Genomic DNA, 24,996 nt, shown 5'->3' with positions numbered 1-24,996 from the left:
GGTATTTTTATAATTTTACCTCTCATAATAATGTTTGTTAGTTAAATTGAACTTAAATGTATGGTTTTAGAAGCTTAGGCTGTGTTTGGATACAATGCAAATAAATTTGCAAAGGCAGAATAAAGTAAAATCTAAAGCAAAAATTAAATAAGAATTTGCATTTTTTATATTTGCACTTTCATGCATTTGTACTAAGTGCAAATAAATTTGCACTGCAATCAAACACAGCCTTAGATACCAAAGTAGTGAGATACCCCAAAGACTTTACGCCCATACACAATGAAAAGTGTTTGGCCTTGTGACCATTGTATTTAATCCAACAGGGTTTATTGGTTCTCTCCCCCTATTACTTGTTTTGGTGCATTTTGCTTCAATCTTTTTTTTTTTTTTCTTCATGGGGCTAGCCCATCCCCCTCGCTTAAAATACCTCCATCTAAGCCCATTAAACACATTTAATAGAATTTTTCTTCTTCTTTTGTACATAAATAGAAAAACAAATGCACGCATAATTTAACAATGGATATGACATTAAATAAAACAAAATGTCAAAACAGGATTCATAGAAAAAAAAATGAACTCATAATTTAACAATAGATATGACACTAAATAAAATGAAATGACAAAACAGGATTCATATGGTCAAACCTCGTATACTTGGGACAAGACTTAGATGATAACAATGATGATAACAGTGGTCAAACCTCGTATACTTGAGTATACTATCTTGCCTACCATTCCATGGATTTGATCCCACACCTCCTATTTTGGAAGGATGCCGACTGACCATCTCAACTACTAGGTCATTAGCTTTTTTGGGTCTCATAATAAGAAAAAAAGGCGAGGTCTTTACTCCCTAGTTTTTTTTTTTTTTCTTTTTCTTCTTCAAAACAAGTGAGAGAAAGAAACGTGAGATGCATCATGCATACTGTGGAGACATATCACTAAGAGAGGAAGAGCTATTTGGTTTCAACTTAGGTTCGAGCCAAGCTCAAGCCCAATTTACAGGCTTGTTTACTAATCGAGTCGAGCTCGAATAGCTACATATAATAATAATAATAATAATAATAATAATAATAATAATAAATTATAGAAAATAATATATAATAAAAATATTATATATAATACTTTTATTTTTATATATAATAATAACTACTTATTATAATTCTTAATTTTTAAATATCAAATAAAAAATATTTTTATATATAATTTTTTTATTTTTATAAAACATTTTTCTCAAGTCGAACTTGAGGCGAGCCAAATTCGAGCTTACAAGTTTTTGACTCGATCTAAGCTTGAGCTCAAGGTTCTAGCTCCAACCGAACTCGAGCTTCATACTGCCTTGGTGAGCCAAGTTCAAATAACTAGCTATTCAGCTCGACTCATCTCGAATCCACCCCTAAGAGAAAGTATGTAGATCTTAGACTTATGTCACCAAACAGGTATCCTCTTCTACTTTTAGACTTAGTGCAGTTTTTCTGTTATGGTGAATAAACTACTTGAATCCTAAATTGACAAGAGGCACATTTTCTAAACAACACTGTCTTCCATTGGGGATGGATGGGTTGCAGCAAATAGAAACCCAACTCCCCCACATCCAACTCAACCTGAAACATTAGTTTACAACAGATGATGATGACCCAGTAGCCAAGATGGGCGCATATTCACATGGCACCCCTCCATTTATGTGGTGTAGGATCAAACCTCAGGCTCTTCATGACTTTATGGTATGGTCACTGGGCCTCATGTGCACCAAAAATAATGTACAAACTAACATGAACAGCCTCCCAAATTTGGAAATGCAAATCGTAAAAAAATAGTAGGTCTTTTTTATATTTTTATTTATCATATAAAAATTAGGCCATTTATGTTATGTTTGGTTTGATAGAAAATAGGGTTTGAATATGATACCGAAAAGAGATGATACGGGAAAGCTTGTAACCAATGAAATGGTATAATATAAGTTGCAACCAATCAGGTGATATTTATCAAAATTTATGGAGTGATTTGAATTTTTTTTTTTTTTTTGGGGGGGGTCCCTTTCCTTATCATGTCTTTCCAGCATGGATTTTTCCTAGAAAATAAGAGAGTAGCAGAAAGTTGAGGGAAATTCTTAACAAACTTTGTAATTAATTTTAACTTTTCCTAAGCTCTTTGTTTGGCATCGTTGCTGTTGCTCCAGAAAATGACACCACATCCGTGCTACATCGGAAAAAACGGTGCTTCAGGAAATGGGAGTTTGTTTGGAACCATTTTTCATAAAAAAATGGTATTCCAAGCTACGCCTTGAAAATTGGGAAGGCATGGCTTGGAGCAATGTCGAATTTGGCGTTTCCTCAAACTACAGCTCGTTGCTGCCAACAGGGATGTGAGGTGGCAGTGATGTGGCATTGGATAATGGATACCAGTGCTGAAAACGTTTCTTAGAGCATTGGTACCAAACATAAAACGTTGTTGTTGCTTTAGGAAACATCCTATCTAGCAGCATGGATTCCAAACAAAAAAATACACCAGTTTCTCAGAAAATGGTGCTTCCAACCCACACATCAGCAGCACCGTTTTCTGAGAAAAAAGGTGTTGTATATGCAGCATCGATGCCAAACATATACTTAGGCTGTATTTGGTTTGAAAGAAAAGGTAAGGAAACCCATACAAGATTCATATGGGCTTTTCTATCTTTTCTTTCAAACCAAACACATCGTTATTTTCTATTAAATCAAACATGACCTTAAAAAAACTTTATTAAACAACAATATGATGCCATTATAAGCAAAATTTGTTTTCTTTTGGGTAGAACTTGTGAATGTCTTTTTTCAGAATAAAAATTTCCACTGGGGCTCCGTTTGTTTCAAAATAAAACAAATGAAAATACTTTCATGATAAAATATTCAATGGAAATTTTATTTTTCTCATCTTTTATATCAAAACAAATTAGAAATTGTGGAAAACAAAATTTAGCTGTAAAAGAGGGCAGAAATAATAGCTGAAATATTTCAATTTGAAAATTCCCATCTCCTTTTGATGGAGAAATAAAAGCAACCTACAGTTTTATTATGTTTGAGATCAATTTAAGATTTCAAAGAAACAACATCATATTTAGGGTTTTCTATTGCCTTCTGGAATCTCCAATTTATATAATTGTCACTTTTAGATATAGCTTGTTTGTCAAGTTTTTTCCTAAATAAAACTTCTTCAGTTTCTCTCATAATTTGAAATAAGATATCAGATTTTTTTTCTTTTCTTTTTTGAAGAAACCAGCAACAACACCGCACTATGTCAAGGAACTCCTGGGAATATCAAAAAATTCAAAACATATACCGGAAAGACATGATATGGGAAATGCTTACAGCCAATCAATAAAAGTGACGAATCAGGTGGCCATATCTTTCACCAATATTCACAGGTACATGTGTGTTTTAATTGGTCAAAGCTCTTTTTCTATATCATAGGTTTTATATTATCTTTGAGAATTTTATATACATGTAGGATTAATTTTGTATACATAAAAAAATTGAAAATTATATTTGTGTTTTTTTTTTTTTTTTTTTTGCAACAACAGCTTCTACATCTAACCAAATAGAACCTTCTTGTAATTTCTCGAGCAAACTACAGAGCTCTTATATTCAGCTTTAACGCTGCTTAGCTTCTTGTCCAGTTGCATTGACATCTTGAAGCAAGGAAGCAGTAGCTGAGGCAAAGGTAATACGACCCAGCTACTAAGGATGTCAATGGATCGGTTTTGAATTGAACCCCGTCAAACCAAGATCAATTAATTGAACAGACCAACAAGATATATTGAATTGGACTAGTCTATACTTAATTAATGGTCCAAAGTATTTATTGGATTGGACCTGCTCCATCTATAATGAATTTATATTGGATTGAGCCAATATCTGATCCATTAATAGAAGATAAGAATATAGGTGTCAATAGATCAGATTTGGATAAGAATTAATCTAAATTTAAACAATTTAAACAGATTAGACGGTCTAAACATTAAATTTAATGGATTTACATTGGACCAAACCGGATTGAACCAAATCCAATCCAATTAACACCCCTACCAGCCACTGCTTTGAATTTGTTTTGATTAATGTATTTCTCCCTACTTTGATTAAGCAAAGTCTAGGCCATGATTCTCAAAACTCCAACACTATTGCTGCATATCCGGAATCTAGATCACAGGAATTGGATTTAACCCCCAGATATTTTCCATGCAAGTTCACTCTTTTTTTTCATACCTTCCATGCACATTATGGCTAAAGCTAATTTTGATTTTTGAAAGTTTATTTTTTTATCCTAGTCATTGCTGAAAAGTTTGCAATATTTGTCTAATTTTTCTAATTGTTGTTGGGTTAATTTTACAAAACAACAAACAATTTTTTGCAAATAACAACTGAGATAATGAGATATAGTACCCCCCCCCCCCCTCCCTTCTCATTTTATGTTTGAAATCATCGATTTCACCTTTCTCCTCTTCCTATTGTATTTGGTATAATTGTTTGACTAAAATATTCCAATTTTTTTGCATTTGGTATAATTGTAAGGATAAGTGTAATTTGAACAACCACTTTTCTCCTCATTCAAATCCCTCCCATTAAGTCTTATATTTAAGGTATTAATTACTAGTAACATTTATTGAATCTTTTTCTTGTCTAGAATACCCCTATTTATGAATTTGATCATTTTCTAATTGTGAGGGTACAAAATGTAATTTGAACTATTACACTTCTCATTTAACTCTCATTATTTCATTGAATCTTATATCAAATAACCATATTAAACAAAAAATAAGTGCGACAAAGAATTAACTATCTTTAGGGTAATTTGTTGAAACCTCCCCCAAAGTTTCTCATAGTTGTTGAAACCCTTCCCCCCTAAAGTTTAGTAATTGAAACCACCTCCCTTGAACTTTCTAACACAATTGCAATTAGGTCCCCTATGTCAAAATCCTCTAACAAGGGGCATGAAAATGTCCAAAATACACATGCAGTTACTTTTGACCAAAATGTTTTTTTTTTTTTCAATTTTTTTCTTCATATGAATTGTTACCCCAAACCCCTCCAAATTGATTTATTTTTCAAATTTATCCATCATATCAATTGCTCAAAGGTAAAGGTACAACTTTAAACTTTTATTTTTTTTCCAAAGTTTGTACTGTTTTGTCTATAAAAAGCAACCTCAATAATAACTAAATGGGTATTTTGGACATTTTCATGCCTCTTGTTAGAGGATTCTAATAGGGGGATCTACTTGCAACTATATTATGGGAGGTTTTAGCAATTTACCATTGTTTTTATTATTGATGATAAAATTAAAATAAAAATTTAAAAGCAACCCCAACAAATAAGAGTTGTTTGTTGTTTTCCTCTTTTGTGGCAAGTCAACAATTCAACATTTTTATTAAATAATAATAAAAATTAAAAGATATGAAAACACACAAAAGTATTAAAAAATACAAAAAATGTTTGTAGAAAATATTTGGGCAAATCTCTAATATTATATAGGGGTGCAAATGGATCGGATCATGATTCAATCTGATCCGAAGTTTGGTTCCATTTTGTTGGATTCAGATATCCCCACTTTGGATCTTCAGATCAGATAATAGGACTTTATCATAAATTAGATCGAATTCAAATAACCTCCTACCCAATCTGATATATATGTTATTTATTTATTTATTTATATAAATATATAACACATATATATATATATGTTATTTATTTATTGATAAATATGTTATTTATATTTTATTGTTGTAGATTTATTATATTATTTATTTTTTATAAAAAACATGTATATATATATGATGAAAATAATCAAAAAGATACTTGTATCTTTATTTAAATTGTTATATTTTATTTTTCTTTAAATAATTTATTAATTTTTAAAAAATTATATCAGATTGGATCATATCCAAATATCTGACTTCTTCATTGGATTTTAATTCAAATCCATGTTTGTAAGATCCAATCAAATCTTCATATCAGATCTGATCAAATCTGCTCTCCATAGTATCATATCGGATTCAGATATACCATGATTCGAATCTAATCTGATCCATTTGCATCTCTAATATTATATATTCATCATATTAAATAAAAATAAGTGTGACAAATAAGAATAATTTTTATAGGCATAGAAATATAACAAAAATTGTAGAAAATGTTGGAAACATATTATTTACTATCATCATCATCATCACCATCAAAAGTTATCAAATGCAAAGCACATGCACACTTCTTAGTTCTACCTAGGAGTGTCAATTGGATTGGATTTGGTCCAATCCGGTCTAGTCCAATGTGAGACCATTACAAATGGACCTGGTCCAATCCAGTCCAATGAATATTTTGGACCATTTTGGATTGGTCCAGAGACTGTTCAATCTGTTCAAATTCCTATTAATTTAGATTGGTTTCAACTCAAACCTGGTCCATTAACACCTATGTTCTTATCTTCTATCAATGGACCAGATATTGGCTCAATCCAATATAAATTTATTATGAACATACTAGGTCCAATCCAATATGTCATATTGGTCCATCCAATCCATCCAAATTCAATATGTCTTATTGGTCCATCCAATCTGTCCAAATAGATTTTTATTTGGACGGAATCCAACCCAAAACCGGTCCATTGACACCCCTAGTTCTACCAAAAAGTATTTCATTCTCTCCACTATGTATTTAACCCAAGGATTTAAATATCGATACGATATAATATGAGGCATATCGTATAGGTATCAAAATAGAGCAATACAGGATACATTACGAATGGAAATGTATCATGTAAATCGCGCGTATTGGACCAATACGGGTGAGTATCGGCTTGTATCGCATTGTATCGACCGATACACGCCAATATCAACTGATAGCGTGATTTGAACCAGGAACACCACGCGCGTGGCGCCAAAAGCCTTAAACTCGCCTTTAAACCACTAAGTCAGGCCATGCGCTGTGATATTTAACGAAATAATATAATTTTTATTAATGTCTATCCAAACAAATAATCAATATTTATGTTTAACAACTCCAATTAAAAATTAAAATAAATAATATTTAGGACCTGTTTGGTTTGTAGTTGGAATTGGAATTGGAATTGGAATCGGAATCGAAACGGTCTATTCACATAATCTATTTGGTTCAGACAGGAATGGGAATGAGAATTGAAATAAGTAGGAATGAGATTTCATTCCCAAGAGAGGGGTAGGGAATGGCCATTCCCTCAAAAGGGGGAATGCCATTCCAGTAGGAATGGGAATGGGATTCCGCTATTCCAATTTTGATTCCAGACCCTTATTCCTGTGAACCAAACGGGGCCTTAAAATTAGTATTTTATGAACAAATGGAATAAATAATCTATCAATTCTACAAAGATGATTTTAATCCCAAGAAGTTTATACAAATAAAATGTTAATAGTAGAATACTTAAAATTCATAAATTTGCACATGATATATATCTTACAAATTTTATATATTGTTAATTATAATTATTAATTAATATTTTAATTTATATTAAATGATAATATATTTATTATTTACAAAAAAATAAAATTTCGTTTACAAAATATTCAAGAATATAATATTAAATTGAATTTATCGAATCCACTAATTACATTTATATGAAAATTTGATTTTTAATTTCAAAAAAAATATACAAATAAAAATTTTAATAATGAAATAATTATTTTAATAATTAAAAATTATGAATTTGCATATGATATATATCTTAGAAATTTTAACCAATTTGATATATTTTAAGTTAAAATTATATATTTTTATAAATTATTAAATGATTATTTAATTTATATTTGAGAATTTAATATTTGGCTAACTTTTTTGTTAATGTTAAAAAGTAAGAATAAAAAAATAGAAAATACTCAATATAATAATTAGAATAAATATAACAAATCCATCTTGGACTCTTATAATTAATGCATTGTATGATATATGTGCATTCTACTATTAATTATAATGTATTTTTATGTACACCATTAAATATATATTTCTTATATATTTATATTATTTATGGCTATTTAGTCATAATTTTAGTATTATTAATGTATTTATGAAATTTGTATGTGTTTCCCTAGTGTATCCAAGTGTTTTCATATTTTTCATCTGTATCCATGTGTTTCCTAAGCGTATCTGTATCCATATTCATATCAATGTTGTCTAATACGATACTCGATGTCGGATTTGAAGTACTTGCATTCAATCCAATTATCCTTCAAATGCAAGTTCTAACATCCAAATTCAAGATAATCGGATTTGGAATTGAATTAGGTATCGAAATTTTGAAGTCCATTGACAACCTTAATTGTCACTTCATATATATATATATATATATATATATATATAATTTGTTGTTCATGGTCTTTCCAAAATAAAGCTTTTTTTAACTTTTCTCATAATTTTAATATAGAATCCCTTTCATAACATTTACTTAAACAATACTCTGTAATTCCACTAAAAAGAATTAAAAGATAAAAATGTCATTGATTGTTCACTAAATTTTCGAATCACGAACTTACTATATGATGGCTTGCCATGCTTATTGGTAGATAGAGGTGGCCATGAGCTGAGCTCTTCATGAGCTACTCGAGCTTGGCTTGTGAAAAGCTCGGCTCGGCTCGGTGGTTCACGAGCCGAGCTCTCTCTCTCTCCCTCTCTATCTCTATCTATCTATCTATCTATCTATATATATATATATAAGTATAGAAAATAATGTATATAATAAAAATATTATAATTATTAATTTTTTAAATATCAAATAAAAAATATTTATATATATATAATTTTTTATTTTTATAAAACATCTTTTCTCAAATCGTGCTCAAGCCGAGCCGAACTCAAGCTCAAGGTTCTAACTCGAGGTCGAGCCTTGTACAACCTTGACAAGCCGAGGTCAAGCCTTGTACTATTCGGCTCAACTCAGCTCGAATCCACCCCTACTTATTGGCTCTTCCCACATAGACCCTTGTCTATGGTGCATTAGATTGAGGTAACCCTGGCTTCTCCCTATTTCTAATTCCTTATTTTTCCTGGACAAATACGAATCTTATTCTGAACTGAAGTCCTATGGCTCCATTTAGTTGTAGTGCAAATTTTATTTGCAGTGGTATAAATGCATAGTAGTGCAAATAAACTCTTGTGAATCATGGTTTATAAAACAGGAATGTACATGAGAAATTGAGAAGATGTACAAATCAGCTCGAGATCTCAAACAAAACAAACAACATCCTTGGTTGGATAAAAAAATAATAAAAACAAGAGCCCATCCAGCTATTAACAAGGCGGAGTATATGCACTATGCCAAAAACCCCTCGTGAACCGGATTTAGCTAAGGTATTCATAGATTGATTCAACTCTTTTGACCTTTGTTCTGTTTGCTTGTAAAAAGTAAAATAGGAATGCAATTTTTATATGAAAGAGAAATGAGGCTGGACGAATGTTGTTTATTTTGACTCCCAATCTTCTACCAGCAAAAGCACTACCTACCTACCTATAAGAAGTTATATCCCCAAGTACATTTAGGCTCAGTTTGGAAGGAGTACAGATACAAATAATATAGTGTAAATACATACAAAATAACATAAAATACAAAGTTTTGCATCCTACAAATTTGCATTTGTATTCCTTCCAAACTGAGCCTTAGAGGCATTTTTCCTTGAATTAGTGACAATGTATAAGTGGGGGGCGTGTTCCTGATGTGGCACTGCAATGTCTTGTAGATAGGTGGGGTAGCAGATCCATGCATTTTATCAGTTTTTTAGATGCAAAATTTATATTATTGATGAATGTAAGTGAGACAAAAAGTGCAAATTTTGGATTAAATAAGAGTGCAAATCATATATATCACAAACAAATAAATAAAAAACTGCGTGGAATGCAAAATTTGCAACTAGTTCAGATTTGCATTCTAAACAAGGATGACCTATTTGTAAAATGTACAGCCTTGACGGCTTTTCTATGTTAAAGAACAACCCAATAGTTCCATGAGGCAAAACCTTGAATTCAATACCACTTATTTGGAACCTGTTCACTTCAAATGATATCTCTTGTTAAGACTACCATAAAGAACAAAAGAAAAAAAAAATGAAAGAGAGAGAGAGAGAGAAATTCTTCACCCAAATTTGTGAGTTGGCATCATCTTTCCTCTAAGGATAGAAATTTTTCTAACCCACCCAATAGCAATGGAACATGCCACTCTCCTCCTTCTTACATTTCGAACTGACGGAGTTAAAACATCCGACTAAAAAACCTATGAAATTCAATTAACCGATCACTTTGATACCTTTCTCTTTTCTCATTCTCTCTCCCTTCTATTATCGAGCCCAGATTTCGTTACACTCTCTACCTGCCTTGAATTGCAGCTACACATTTTTCAATTCATAATAGAGATGTATGGGTCTAATCCACGCGGTCACCCAACTGCTCCCACACAGCCGGAACCTCCACCGCCGCCAAAACCTTTTCGCTGTTCGGAATTTCCAACTCAGCTGCTGCAACCCTTAGCCGTGATTATGATTGTGGTCATTGACAGAATGAGAGTCCTCGATGTGATCATGGAAAATGATAGCTTACAGCTCATCAATAGCTTAAACGACCCAAAGAACTCATGTGGTGTTGAGTCATTTTTCTGATCCAATATATATTGAAGTTATTTGATCAAAGATAGGTTAATTAAATTTCAGTGGATACCAAAAAGCTTCAATGTTGCAGCTCATGATATAGCTAATTAAATTTGTTTTATCAATGTTTTCCTTTGTGATGTTTACCATAGATGAATGTTAAAAGGTGTTGTGTCCTCGCATTTGATTGGCTTTAATGGTACTAGTACTAGTAGTGTGTTTGTGTGGGAGATGTTTGTTGTTCTGCTCTTCTTTTTTCTCTCTATGTGCGTCCGTGCTGACTTCGCATCTGCCGTCACCACCGATAAAAATCGAACCCATCATTCAAAATTAACAGTAGCATTATTCAAAATTAGCGTCATTTTGAATTTCAATTAATCCAACCCAAATGAACCCTCTCATGCAAACTCAGAGTCCCTCTTCCCTTTCTCTGAGCTGTAAATCCCATTGACCCACCCCCATTCTATGCACAGAGAGCAAACGTCCTTCACTATAAAAGAAAATGACAAATCATTTTCCATTTTCTATGCACAGAGAGCAAACGTCCTTCACTATAAAAGAAAATGATAAATCAATACAAGATATCTCAGATTTTTAGCAAATCCAAATTTGTGAATCCACTCAAACACCCGATTTTGGAATGCAAGGTGCTAACCAGCTGATTGATAAGGTTTCTTGTTGGTTGGGAGCGGCAATGAGCCAAGATTTTCATGAGTTATCGAACTTGGGTCAATTCAGCTTAAATCGAGTTTCAAGCCGAGCTCGAGCCTAACTTACGGGCTTGTTTGTTAATCAAGTAAAGCTCAAGCCTTGTAAAATTCAGATTGTGAGGTTCACGAGTCTAATCGAGCTTCTATATACATATATATATACATACATACATACATACATACATAAAATATTTTTATATATAATATTTTTATTTATATATATAATAATAATAATAATTAATTATTATAATTATTAATTTTTTAAATATCAAATAAAAATAAATTTTTATATATAATTTTTTACTTTTATAAAGCATTTGACTCAGTCAAACTCGAGCCAAACCATGCTCGAGCTTATGACCTATTGGCTCGAGTTGAACTCAAGCTCAAGCTTGAACTTGATCCTCAAACTGTCTTAGTGAGCTGAGCTCAAATAATTAGCTATTGGGTCTAGTTTGGCTCGAATCCTTCCCTACTGTTAATTATAATGGAGACTTAGGATCGAATCCCGCCTGCACCTGAGTTGGCAAAAAAAAAATACCAATTTTGGAATACTACTCCTTGTGTATGGTGATCGCCGATACAAGCCACCCTGAAAAACAGAAACAAAGAAGGAAAGAAAGAATAAAAGATCAATCTAAGTTGGTCAGTTTTGGCTCTCTTCTAAGTTCCACCATTTAAGAAAATCTAGCTTGTATCTTAACACCAAACAACCGATCACTTACCTTCTAAGAAAAGTAAACTACAGCTCCAAGGGTTTTATATTAGACAAAACACAACAGGCGCGGCTGTCACCAAAATAGAAAGATTGGGCAACTGGTTTTAGCTTCTTCCAAAATACTTTATATTTTCATTAGAAAACCGAACTGAATAAATAAGCATATAAGCATCCCATTAAAACCATGGCTGAGTCATGGGTGGATAATAGATTAGTTTCCTTTTCCACGTGGCAAAGTTTTATTGTCTTGTGACTGAGAAAAGCAAGACAACTCTGTCACTCTATCACTGCTCAAATGGACAAGTTCATTTCTTCTATCGGATTTCATTCTTTGCTTGTCTTAAAAACCGAAAATGGCTCCATGTTACTCTCAAAAGCAATGTAAAACCACCACACCACAGTCATTTGGTTTAGGGTGGCATCAGCTTATATTCTAATGAAATAAGACTGTCTTGGACTGATAGGTTAGTAGGTCCAAAACATTAGAATAATTAGGAAAACAAGTCATTTTCTCATTGAATATCATTTTCCAAACAAATCATTCATTTAATTCATGCAGCCAAACATAGTTATAAGTTTGCCAGGTGGAGTGCTAATTTTGGTCAACTTTGCTGAGTTGGTGTATTGTAGTGAGGAGGGAGGTTCAAACTTGAAAGGATGATTGGGGTTCTAAATTATTCAAGGATGACTAGGTTAAATGGATCTCAGAAGGCTCAGAGCCCATCCTGTCTCAGGAAGGCAGTTGGAAAGTGGATACTGGGCTCTCCAACAACTGGGCGCCCATTGGAAGTGGCTTTGCCCTTAAGTCAACACCAAAGTGTTATAGTTGGGTCCCCTCCTATACTCTTATTGATGGAATGATGGGCCCATTAGCCCATCATATCAAAGTTACTCTATGAATGCCACCTGTCAAACTGGGTTCAAATAAAAGTTGACACATCATCTTTCATCCATCGCCCAAAACCTTATTTGTTTATTCATTTTTTAGTTTTTGGCCAAATTATTCTTTTTGACACCTGGTAATCTAGTTGGCATATTAGAACACGTGTGAGTCACCTAGGGTTGATGCTCTCATTTTCATTATCTCAACACTTTGCTGTGTTTGGTTTTAAGATATAGGATGTATCACAACATTGACATCCAGCTTCAATGGATCGATCACATGAACCCTTGAGCCATGATGCCAAATCGATGATTATCAAGTGTATTTTTGGTCATTTTCCCACTCATCAACGGTTCAGTTTTGTTGTCCTACTTGTCCCTTGTCCCCTCTGGCTGACATCGGCAAATTGATCCGTTGAATGTGTACAATAGAAAACACTGAAGATGGTAAACTTTACAGGAAAATCCTTGGATTGGAATCTTACACTTTCAATCATCTATGGATCCAAGTTTAGGATCTTGAGCATATTCTATTTGTACAGTTGTGTACCTATTCTCAAGGTATTAAAGATTCTGATCCAATGATAGCTATAACTTTACCTACAGTCTCACTATGGCACTTCGGCGTAGCTCCATTTCGTCACGCACAGCCAGTTGGGCTTTCGCCAGACGCCAGCTCATTTGGGCACACAAAAAAGTGGGCCCCAGCAACCACTCCCGCTAAAAATAAAACTGAAAAAAGAGAAAAAATAATAAAAATTAGAACCAGTTTGACAGTTAGACCGTTAGGAATTTCTACAACGCAAAGAAACTTCGCGTTATAGACATTGTGGGACCCACAAAAGGCACCGTTTGATTCGAATTTTGTTTTGGTATGTTCTGAGTAGATCTTCCATGCGGATCTTCTATTCAGAACATTCCAAACCAAGATGCGAATCAAACGGCTGAAATTTCCTCGCCGCTCAAAAATACTTGGCATCATTCGAGAATCTGTGGATGTTACAGCTACTAACGGAATCGGAACGTTTCGCCAGCTTCGAGTCTCTTACATAACTAATTACTTTCACTCCAACGACCGTTCTCCTATCAGGCTTCTCTCTCTCTCTCTCTCTCTGTCAGTTCCCTCCCTCCCCCTCTCTCTCGGTTTCTGCCGGGAAACTGGTTCTTCCGGCGGTTGGCTTTGCTTTTGACTGTTGTGTTTGTCTTTTATGAAATTTTGGGGTGAAGATAACGGACATGGTTATTTCAGTGGTGTCGCCGAGGAGATCGATTAGAGATACGTTCTTTAAAAGTAGTGCTGAGGGACATTACAAATATAACCATCAGAAAAGGTGCTCTTATGGGTACCAGGAGGATGATGAGCCAGTGGAGCTCGTGCAGATTGGAGCTGAGAGGACCAAGAATGTTCTAATTTTGATGAGCGATACTGGTGGAGGTCATCGAGCATCAGCAGAGGCTATTCGCGACGCGTTTAGACTGGAATTCGGGGATGATTACAGGGTAATGCTCTTGCTTTTGATAGGTTTCTTCTGTTTTGCTTCATATTTTTCATTTTCCCGGGTGTTCTTTCTAACTCGATTTTAATGTTCTGCTTTTTTTTTTCAATAATTATACCATTATTTCTTCCTTTTATTCATTTTTTTTGGGATACCCATTTGTATTCTTATCTTCTTCTACCTGTTCTTTATTCTGTTCATATGGTCTCCCCTGTTTTCTTCCCCAATTTTGCATTAGTGGGCTTTTCTCTGTTTGATTGTTTTCTTCCTTCATTCTTAGTATTCTAGTTTCTTTAATTAATGGATTACTTCATCATTCTGTTTGTATTTTCTTCTCTTCGGTGGTTTTCTAGTCTCTTGGTTTCAGTCCCAATTTGGGTCAGCTTGTTTCTAATTGTGGCCTTGTTTATTCAAATTTACTACATTTTCCTAATCTGGTACTGCTTTTCCATTAGTACTTCCTTTTTTGATATAAGTCTTTCAATTGTTAGCCCTTTCTTTCTACTTATGTGCAAGGATGTTCGATTTCAGGTTTTCGTGAAGGATGTGTGGAAAGAATACACTGGCTGGCCGTTGAATGATATGGAGAGAACATACAAGTTCATGGTGAAACATGTACAGCTCTGGAAGGTTGCATTTTTCAGTACCTCTCCTCGTTGGATTCACTGCTTCTATCTAACTGCTATTGCTGCCTTCTATGCCAAGTATGTTTTCCAATCTTAGCAACCATGTTCACTCGTTAGTTCAAACTGCAGAGATTTTATTATGTGCTCATGTCTTCTCTTCAATTGTATATTAATTAGTTGTTCTAGGGCTAAAATATATTCTCATACTTTAGTGCTGTCTTCAAGTTGTAATAACCCATTATGCCAGACGTCTATTTGTGATTTTCATCCCTTTCATCACCTTGCCCAAATTGAACATTAGCAGCACAACTTTGTTTTAGTTCCATTTGGTTCTTCTCCATCTCTTACCACTAATCACTATTTTAACAGATAGTGAACTGCATTTTAAACTAGAGAGGTTTTTGGTAGACTCAAGTTTTAACAAGGATAGGAAACCTTGAATTCTCCTTGTGCATCTTAACATCTCTAACTTCTTTATGTTTGAAAATTGAAGAGAGGTGGAGGCTGGTCTGATGGAGTACAAACCAGACATTATCATTAGTGTCCATCCTCTGATGCAACATGTTCCTCTGTGGGTGCTTAAATGGCAGGGGCTTAAGAAGAAAGTGGTGTTTGTTACAGTTATTACAGACCTCAATACCTGTCACCGAACATGGTAAATTTAATCCATCTTTAGCTTCAATTTCTGCTGTAACCAATAGCCACAGCTTATTGGAGGTTTTGTTATGTCCAGGTTCCACACTAGTGTCAACAGATGTTACTGCCCATCAGAGGAGGTAGCAAAGAGAGCTTTGCTAGATGGCCTACAGTCCTCCCAGATTCGTGTCTTTGGATTGCCAATTCGTCCGTCTTTCTGTCGAGCAATTCTGTCCAAGGTAGATAATGATAAACATCTAGCTGAAGCAACTCAATTATCATCTTAATGAAAGAAAATCCAATTTGATTATCTATAACTAGATAAGATTTTGACTTTATGGTATTTGGGTTTGTTTACACTCCTGTTATACAGGATGAATTAAGAAAAGAACTGGAGATGGATCTTCATTTGCCTGCAGTTTTGCTCATGGGAGGTGGTGAAGGCATGGGTCCTGTCAAGAAAACTGCAAGGGCCCTTGGAGAATCACTATTTGATGAAAAGCTTGGCAAACCTGTTGGCCAAATTGTTGTCATATGTGGCCGTAATAAGGACCTAGCTGCTACACTAGAGTCATTTCAGTGGAAGGTTCCTGTAAAGGTGATTCTTTTACTTCTTTTGCCAATCATGAAACAATAATTCAATTGTATTTGAGTGTCAAGAATAATTAGTAGGCAATCAATCCTAATTTTTTTTCTTTTGGCCGCAGATAAGAGGATTTGAGACCCAGATGGAGAAATGGATGGGAGCTTGTGACTGCATTATCACTAAAGTATGTTAACAGTTTTTCATGCCTTAATATTCTTCTTTATACTTGAATCTGTTTTCTATTTCTGTATCATACGATAATTGTTTATTAATTATTATGGCTGTCATAGGCTGGACCTGGCACAATTGCAGAGGCTTTGATAAGGGGGCTTCCAATTATCCTAAATGACTTTATCCCTGGACAGGTTAGTCTTAATAAACTTGTAAATTTTGACCAGGTTAAAGAATTCTATGTGATTCCATGTGGTGTAGAATAGATACTAAATGTTGAATTTATCATATAAAAATATGGCCAAATAGGTCTAGTATAAGATGCATAAACATTTTCACCTACTCTAAACTAACAACTTCTCTTCAGTTATAATAGTTCCTCATGCTCTCCCTTTTAACTCCGGTCACACTGCATTGCCGGATGCTAATGTATATGTAGACAAAATATGCATTAAATTTGATCTCTCAAATATTTTGTGTCACAGGTTACAAAAAATCAAAACTCACCCTGGTCAAATTAATGAAAATGGTATAAGTTTTAAGCTAAAATCTGGTTGACATATATTAAGTTACAAATGATAAACAACAGGCTCTAACCTGGTACAAAAAAAAAAAAAAAAGATTGGAGTTCCTCTCCCTAGTGCTTTCTTACTGAAAAAATGAACTTAAGATTTTCCGTTATTTCACTTACGTGTACAATATCTATAAGATGTTTTCTTATTTCTTCCAGGCCTCCTAGCAAGCTGCATTCATTCATGGTGTTTCTGTATTTTCTTATTATTTCTTTAACTTATAGAATGGAATGCATTAGTCTCTGCATTTTCAAGTTGAGTTGAAACTTTGTTCTCAAAAATTCATTGTTTCTCACATAGAGGGACATTTCCGGATGCCCCAGTTATAACTCTGATGCTAAAGCACTTCACTTGCATTGTTTCGGTGACTGCAGCAAGGTTTCCTAATTTCCCTTTTTGCTTTTCTCTTCATTTGGAAATATTGCAGGAAGTTGGCAATGTCCCTTATGTTGTAGACAATGGTGCGGGTGTCTTCTCTAGTAGTCCAAAGGAAACAGCTGTTCTAGTTGCTGAATGGTTCAGCTCCAAGACAGAAGAGCTCAAGAAAATGTCAGCTAATGCCCTTAAGCTAGCACAACCAGATGCTGTATTCAATATTGTTAGAGACATTCATGAGCTTGCACACCAACATGGGCCACTGTCAAGTATCTCATGTTCCCTGACCAAATCATTTTCACATTCAACCTAATTTAAAGTATATATGTACCATCAAGATTAGTTTAGGTCCCCACTTATATATCATGTAAAGCTAGCTATGATATCATTTTTTCGCCTTGAGCGGCTTCCTGGAGTAATGACACCTGTAGATTTTTTGTAAGCAGATTCTAATGTTATAGGGGGGTTTGATGATTGTGAACCCTAGGGAGGGATAAAGGGCACTTCTGTGGGGAGTCTGATTTATGTATCTTTCTTATGCCTCAAGGTCTGATGTTCCCTTCCTGAAATAGTGTTTCTTTCTGACTGGACCAGACTATGATGTGAAGTTTTCTTGTTTTGGTGGTGTTTATCAATAGCTTGCTTAAGCAAACCAGTACTTGTATTCTAGTAAAGGCATCACTCAATCTTAAGAAAACGATTTGGTTATGGACAATCACTTTGAGTTAAAGCATTCATTTAGACAATACAAGTGGGATTTTCCTTGAGCAGAACAATTGTCAAGCTTGTCATACACAAAGGAGGTTCCTATATCCTATCATCTGGTTTTAACCTTCCCAATTGAATCAGTCAGATTGGTTCCAGCTATCTAAAATGGTCACCCAACATCAGCATAAAAGATTCTTTTAAAAACAATACCCAAGGAATATCCTTTTTTGTAACATAAAGTGTTGTATTAAGTATCACTATAAACACCCTTGTACAATGAGATTTAGTGCATCATTGCACAAGGTAAATACCCAAGGAATGTTCTTGCTGTTCTTGGAACAAGGAATAATCCTCAATGAACAAAAGCAACATTTGGGAACATGCTGTTGCATTAAAACAACAGAATTTGATGTTCCATATCTCTGATTCTAACCAAAAACATTGTTGTTTCTTGGTGCAAACACAAGAAAAAGAAACAATACTCATTAAAATGCAATTGCAACTGTTGAAGATCATTTGAAACCAATGGCAATGATCTCAAGAAAGAACCCCCCTCCCCCCCCCAGTATTCACCTTGCCAAATATCTGTATCTATATCTATATTACCTAAAAAAGAGCGAATGCCCCTTATTTCTGGAATTTTTATTGGACATTTTCTACCCCTCTTGTCTAAGAATACAATGGGCATAAATGTTCTTTGCTCTCACTTTAGAAAATGCCTACTTAAAATAGTTTAGAAATTGTCCACCAATAATTTAAAAACTACCCACTTATAACAAGAAACTACCTATGAATTATAAATAGTTTTATCTTAGAAATATTGTCACGTGCGTACACATTTACTAGTGTCTTAAAATGTCTCGATGTAAAAAGAAGGATGCAAGTTGTGAGAGCCGGTAGTATTTATTTATTGATTATTTAATCCTGGAAGTTATTTATTTCATTATGGTGATAAAACAAAAGCTGGGTTCTCGGTGGCAGACTGGTATATTGCACAAAATTTGCCACGTGGAGCTAGAGGACAGCAAGCATGTGAATAGAACTCAAAATAAAAATAAGATGCTAGTTGAGCATCTGATGGCATGCGTCCATGGAGAGGAAAATTGGAGCTGGGAATTATAAGCAAAGGAGGTCCCCCTTCCAATTTCTGTTGGGAAAAATCCAAAGGAAAGTAAGCCTCAACACACGAACCCAGACAATAACCTTTAAAATTGACTGATCCAATGCGGCAAGGGATAGCAGCAAAACCTTAGAAGGTTCAATTAAACTTCAATCAAGGCAAGCAAGAAGTGGTGGTGGCCCACACATTGACATTCAACAGCTAGCACCAGCAGAGATAGATAAGATATTCCTTTGGGTGGACCATCGTGATTGTCTTATGATCGATTTGTGATGTTGAAATGGGTCGACAGTCTCGTCTCTGTGTGGAAACTTGGTGGAGAAGAAGAAGAAGATGGTTCCTTGGTGAGGGTGGCTCTCTTATTGAACAGTTGTAGACAAGAGTCTCTCAGAAGTCAAACCAATTGTTTGCAACTACTTGATTCGTGCTTGCCCCCTTCTGTGCTCACTAGTCACTGTTTGGTTTGAATTAAGGTTCAAAAGTATCGATACGTATCGGTCCGTGTCAGTCGATACATATTATATCAGGAGTATTCCGATATGTCCCTACAGAGGATGTATTGAGGTTCTGACCGGTTCAGGGGGTGAAGGAATCTTAAACCGATTCCTTTAAACTGGTTTTGAAAAAAATAAAAAAAAGGACCAATCCCAATACGACATGGCCCACACAACTTGTGTATGTATATATGTATATAAAATTTTATTTTTAACTTTATTATATTATTTCATTCCGATTTTAGTATAATATTTTTCAGTTTCATTTTATTACTTTATATATAAAATTTTAAAGATTTTTTTTCTAATTTCTTATCTATCTTGTTAATTTATTTCAACTTTTTTTTTCAATTTCTCTAAAAAGTAAAAACATCGTGCTGCTCACAGTCCGACGCGTGGCCTAACAGACACAGGTCCACAGGCCTTCCGCAGTAGGCCATGCCAGGCTTCCCCTTTTAGAGGGTTCCAATCAGTTGGGCACGGCTCGTCTAGGCCCACATGCCGGCACGGCATGGCCCGCTACAGTGCGGATCACCCTCAAAAGTGGTCAACACGGCCCACATTACACCTATATATTTGGTAGGGCTAAATGTGGGTCCAATTGATTTGGATACAAGTAGCTCAAGATATGATTATTCTGTATTTGAACTTGATCAGATCTTATCCATTAGCAGGTCCCATGATAAGGTACTATTGCCATATCCGTGGACCTTTAACAAAGGGAGGTAAGTGATAAAGAAGTATGCCACAAGGGAGGAGTTCACATCCTTTGTATCCTTGGTATGGAAAATTTTCTGTACCACATCAATATCAATTTTCTACATCAGCCTGTTTTTCTCATTTCAAAATTTAAATGACTTTTTTTTAAATGGTGTGGCAGATTGCTATTGATTTGGTACAGAAAATTTTCTATATAAAGGGAGGCTGAAACGTTTCCAAAAAATAAGGGAGGTTGGTGAGTGTTTCTTTTTTTGAATTTTTTATTTTTTTTAATTTCATGTAATTTTTTAAACAATCAATGATATGCACTTTCCCAATAATTTAAATAATCTATTTTCCTAAAATTTCTGCTAAGATACCTTCCTCACCATATCTTCTAAATTATCTCTAATTTAGTAGAGCGATTCTCTCCTAAATTATCTCTAATTCCTATTTATCCTCTCCCCTACTTTTTATCTATATCTATCTAAAGAAAGTATGGATTAAAAAAATTAAGAATTATTTAAATATTCTAACAAAATTATATAATAATTTTTAAATATTTATTAAAACACATAAAAAATAATTTTATATTTTTACAAAATATATCACAAAATTATGTACTAATAATTTAAATTATGTTTTTGTGGATTATCAATTTAAATGTTTTTCAAATATTTAATACAGTGTTTTCGAACCGTCGTTGACCAAGACGGTCGGACTGTTCGGCCCGGGAAACGTCCAGGCAATTGATTCTGTTTTTGCATAAACCCAAAATCTGGTAAAAACCCGTTGAAATAATCAACAAAACATTGACCCAAGTGGTTGAACTGTTGAACCATTGACCCGTTCAACGATTTTTTACAGTTTTTTATTTTTTTATTTTTTTATTTTTTAAATTTTCCTATCAGAATGAATCGTCCGTTTGAACCGGACAGTTGAACCGTTGACCCAGAAACCGGTGACCAAAGTGGTTCTGTTTCCGGGTCATTTTTTAAAACATTGATTTAATAATATATAATAGATTTAAATAAATAAAATTCAAATAACAAAAAAATTTTAATATTTTATAGATTATTTAAATATTTATCATAACTAGATTTTAAATAGTTAAAATAACGAAATTATGTAATAAATTTAAAAAAAAAATTCATCAAAGTAGAAAAATAATTATTACATAATATTGAAATTAATAATAATTTAATATATTACAAAATTAATAATGAAATTATATAATGATAGTATAAATTACGATTTTATGGATAATTAAATTCAAAAAATAATTAATATTTAAAATTTTAAATATTTTATATATCATTTAAGTATTTAAATAACAAAATATTTAACATAATTAGATTTTAAATAGTTAAAATAAATAAATTATGTAATAAATTTTAAAAAAATTCTGAATAGTAGAAAAGTAATTATAACATAATATTGAAATTAATAATAATTTAATATTTTTATATAATATTGTAAATAACTAATTTCACTTATATCAAGTAATAATTCGAGAAAATAACTTTCAAAAAAATTAATATTTATTAATAATAATTTTAAACTCTTAATCTGTATTTATTATATAATTATATATATACTAAAATTGTTATTTATTGTATTTCAGTAATTATTTGTTGTTTTTTGTGATAAATGTATTTTCAATGATTATGTATAAATTTATTTTGTTTTGCTATTTAGCAGAAAACTTTCAATAATTATTGGAGATTAACCAACTATTATTGAATTTTTTAAATTTAATTTATTGTATTTTTGTTATAACTTATTGATTAATTAATATTTATTAGAGATTAACTATTATTTGAGATTATACTATTTATTGATTAAGTTAATATATTTTTAGTACTTATTGTATTTTTTCATTATCGGTATATTTTCAATAATTGTGTACTTTTGCTATAAATTTTCAATAATTATTGGAGATTAAACTATTATTATTTATCGGAGATAAGACTATTAATTTAGCTAAAATTATGAGTGTTCATGAGTTGGTTCGATCCGGTCGTAGGCTATTTGGCCGACCAAATTGACCTGGTCAGGTTAGGGAGTTGGTTATTGAAACCGATTGACCTTTTGTGAAAACCGACTCACTCAAGTTGTATCAGTTTGGGTTGGTTTTAACAAAAGGTCAGTCGGTTCAATAGAATTAAACTTAAAATTTAATTTTAATTTTAAAAATTATAATGCAATTATTAAAAAATATATCACAAAATTATGTACTAAAAAATTAAATTATGTTTTTCTGGATTATCAATTTAATTTTTTTTCAAATATTTAATAATACATAATAGCTTTAAATAAATAAAAAATAATTAAATAATTAAATATTTTATATATTACTTAAATATTTAAATAAATAAATATTTATCATAACTAGATTTTAGATAGTTAAAATCGAACGAGCAAGTTGGAACAGTTTCACTTTGACCATTTGTAAACTAACCAAAATCGAATGACCTAGCCATGGATATATATATATATATATATATATATATATATATATATATATATATATATATATAAATATTAATATTTTATATTTTAAATATAATTTTTAATATGAAAAAGTGGGAAATTGCTCATATTTCTTAGTCTAAAATGTTTTACATCATAAATCTAAATTTTAAATTTATTTTTAATAATTGCACTACAATTTTAAAAATTAAATTTAAGTTTTAAGTTTAAATTTTTTGAACCGACTGACCAAACCAAAAATCAACCCAAACCGATACAAATTGAGTGGGTCGGTTTTCACAAAAGGTCAATCGGTTTCAACTGACCAACTCCCCAACCTGACTAGGTCAGTTTGGTTGGCCAAATAGCCTATTATCGAACCAAATCAACTCATGAACACTCATAATTTCAGATAAATTAATGGTCTCATCTTTGATAAATAACAATAGTTTAGTCTCCAATAATTATTGAAAATTTCTAGCGAAAATACACAATTATTGAAAATATATTGCTAATGAAAAAAATACAATAAGTACTAAAAATATAATAACTTAGTCAATAAATAGTATAATCTCAAGTAATAGTTTAATCTTTAATAAATATTAAAAATAAGTTATAACAAAATACAATAAATATAATAAGTACAATAAATTAAGTTTAAAAAATTCAATAATAGTAGTTTAATCTCAAATAATTATTGAAAGTTTTCTGTTAAATAAAAAAATAAAACAAATTTATACATAATCATTGAAAATACATTTATCACAAAAAAGCAATAAATAATTACTGGAATACAATAAATATTAATTTTAGTATATATAATGTTATAATAAATATAGACTAAGAGTTTAAAATTATTATTAATAAATATTAGTTTTTTTGAAAGTTATTTCTCGAATTATTACTTGATATAAGTGAAATTAGCTATTTACAATATTATGTAAAATTATTAAATTATATTATTTTCAATATTATGTTAAAATTATTTTTCTAGTTTTCAAAATTTTTCAATTTATTACATAATTTCTTTATTTTAACTATTCAAAATCTAATTATGTTAAATATTTTGTTATTCAGAATATTTAGGTATTTAAATACTTAAATAATATGTAAAATATTTAAATTTAAAAATATTTATTATTTATTGTATTTAATTATCCATAAAATCATAATTTATACTATTATTACATAATTTCATTATTAATTTTATAATATATTAAATTATTATTAATTTCAATATTATGTTATAATTATTTTTCTACTTTGAAGAAATTTTTTAAATTTATTACATAATTTCGTTATTTTAACTTTTTAAAATCTAGTTATGATAAATATTTGGTTATTTAAATATTTAAATAATCTAAAGAATATTTAATTTTTTTTAGTTATTTGAGTTTTATTTATTTAAATCTATTACATATTATTAAATATTTGAAAAGCATTTAAATTGATAATTCAGAAAAAACGTAATTTAAATTGTTAGTATATAATTTTGTGATATATTTTGTGAAAATATAAATTTATTTTTTGTGATTTTAATAAATATTTTAAAGTTATTATACAATTTTGTTAGAATATTTAAATAATTCCTAAATTTTTTAATCCAAAGTTTCTTTAGATAGATATAGATAAAAAGTAGGGGAGAGGATAAATAGGAACTAGAGATAATTTTGGAGATAAATAGGAATTAGAGATAATTTTGGAGAAAGTGGGGGAGGTATTTTAGGAAAAAGATTATTTAGATTATTGGGAAAGTGCATCTCATTCATGGTTGTTTCAAAAATGATATGGAATTAAAAAATAAAAAATTCTAAAAAAGGAAAAAATTTATAGACTTCCTTGTTGATATATATATATATATATATGAAGAAATTTTTAAATTTATTACATAATTTGGTTATTTTAACTATTTAAAATCTAGTTATGATAAATATTTAGTTATTTAAATATTAAATAATCCATAGAATATTTAAATTTTTTTGTTATTTGAATTTTATTTATTTAAAGCTATTACATATTATTAAATTTTTGAAAAACATTTAAATTGATAATCCGGAAAAACATAATTTAAATTGTTAGTATATAATTTTGCAATATATTT

At 31.6% G+C, this 24,996-nt stretch overlaps 1 protein-coding gene across 1 annotated transcript; it reads left to right on the top strand.

Moving 5' to 3' along the window:
• The first annotated feature begins 14,033 nt into the window (after positions 1–14,033).
• LOC104592530 (putative monogalactosyldiacylglycerol synthase 3, chloroplastic) lies at positions 14,034–18,000 on the top strand. Its single transcript, XM_010251949.3, has 8 exons — positions 14,034–14,440; positions 14,968–15,140; positions 15,556–15,717; positions 15,796–15,937; positions 16,072–16,296; positions 16,406–16,468; positions 16,575–16,649; positions 17,455–18,000. The coding sequence occupies exons 1-8, from the start codon at positions 14,177–14,179 to the stop codon at positions 17,713–17,715; spliced, it is 1,365 nt and encodes a 454-aa protein (XP_010250251.1). The 5' UTR covers positions 14,034–14,176; the 3' UTR covers positions 17,716–18,000.
• Positions 18,001–24,996: the final 6,996 nt, after the last annotated feature.

Source organism: Nelumbo nucifera, chromosome 8 (assembly GCF_055504915.1).
Source record: "Nelumbo nucifera cultivar China Antique chromosome 8, China Antique-T2T, whole genome shotgun sequence".
NCBI lineage: Eukaryota > Viridiplantae > Streptophyta > Magnoliopsida > Proteales > Nelumbonaceae > Nelumbo > Nelumbo nucifera.
This window is presented reverse-complemented; position numbering and strand designations above follow the sequence as displayed.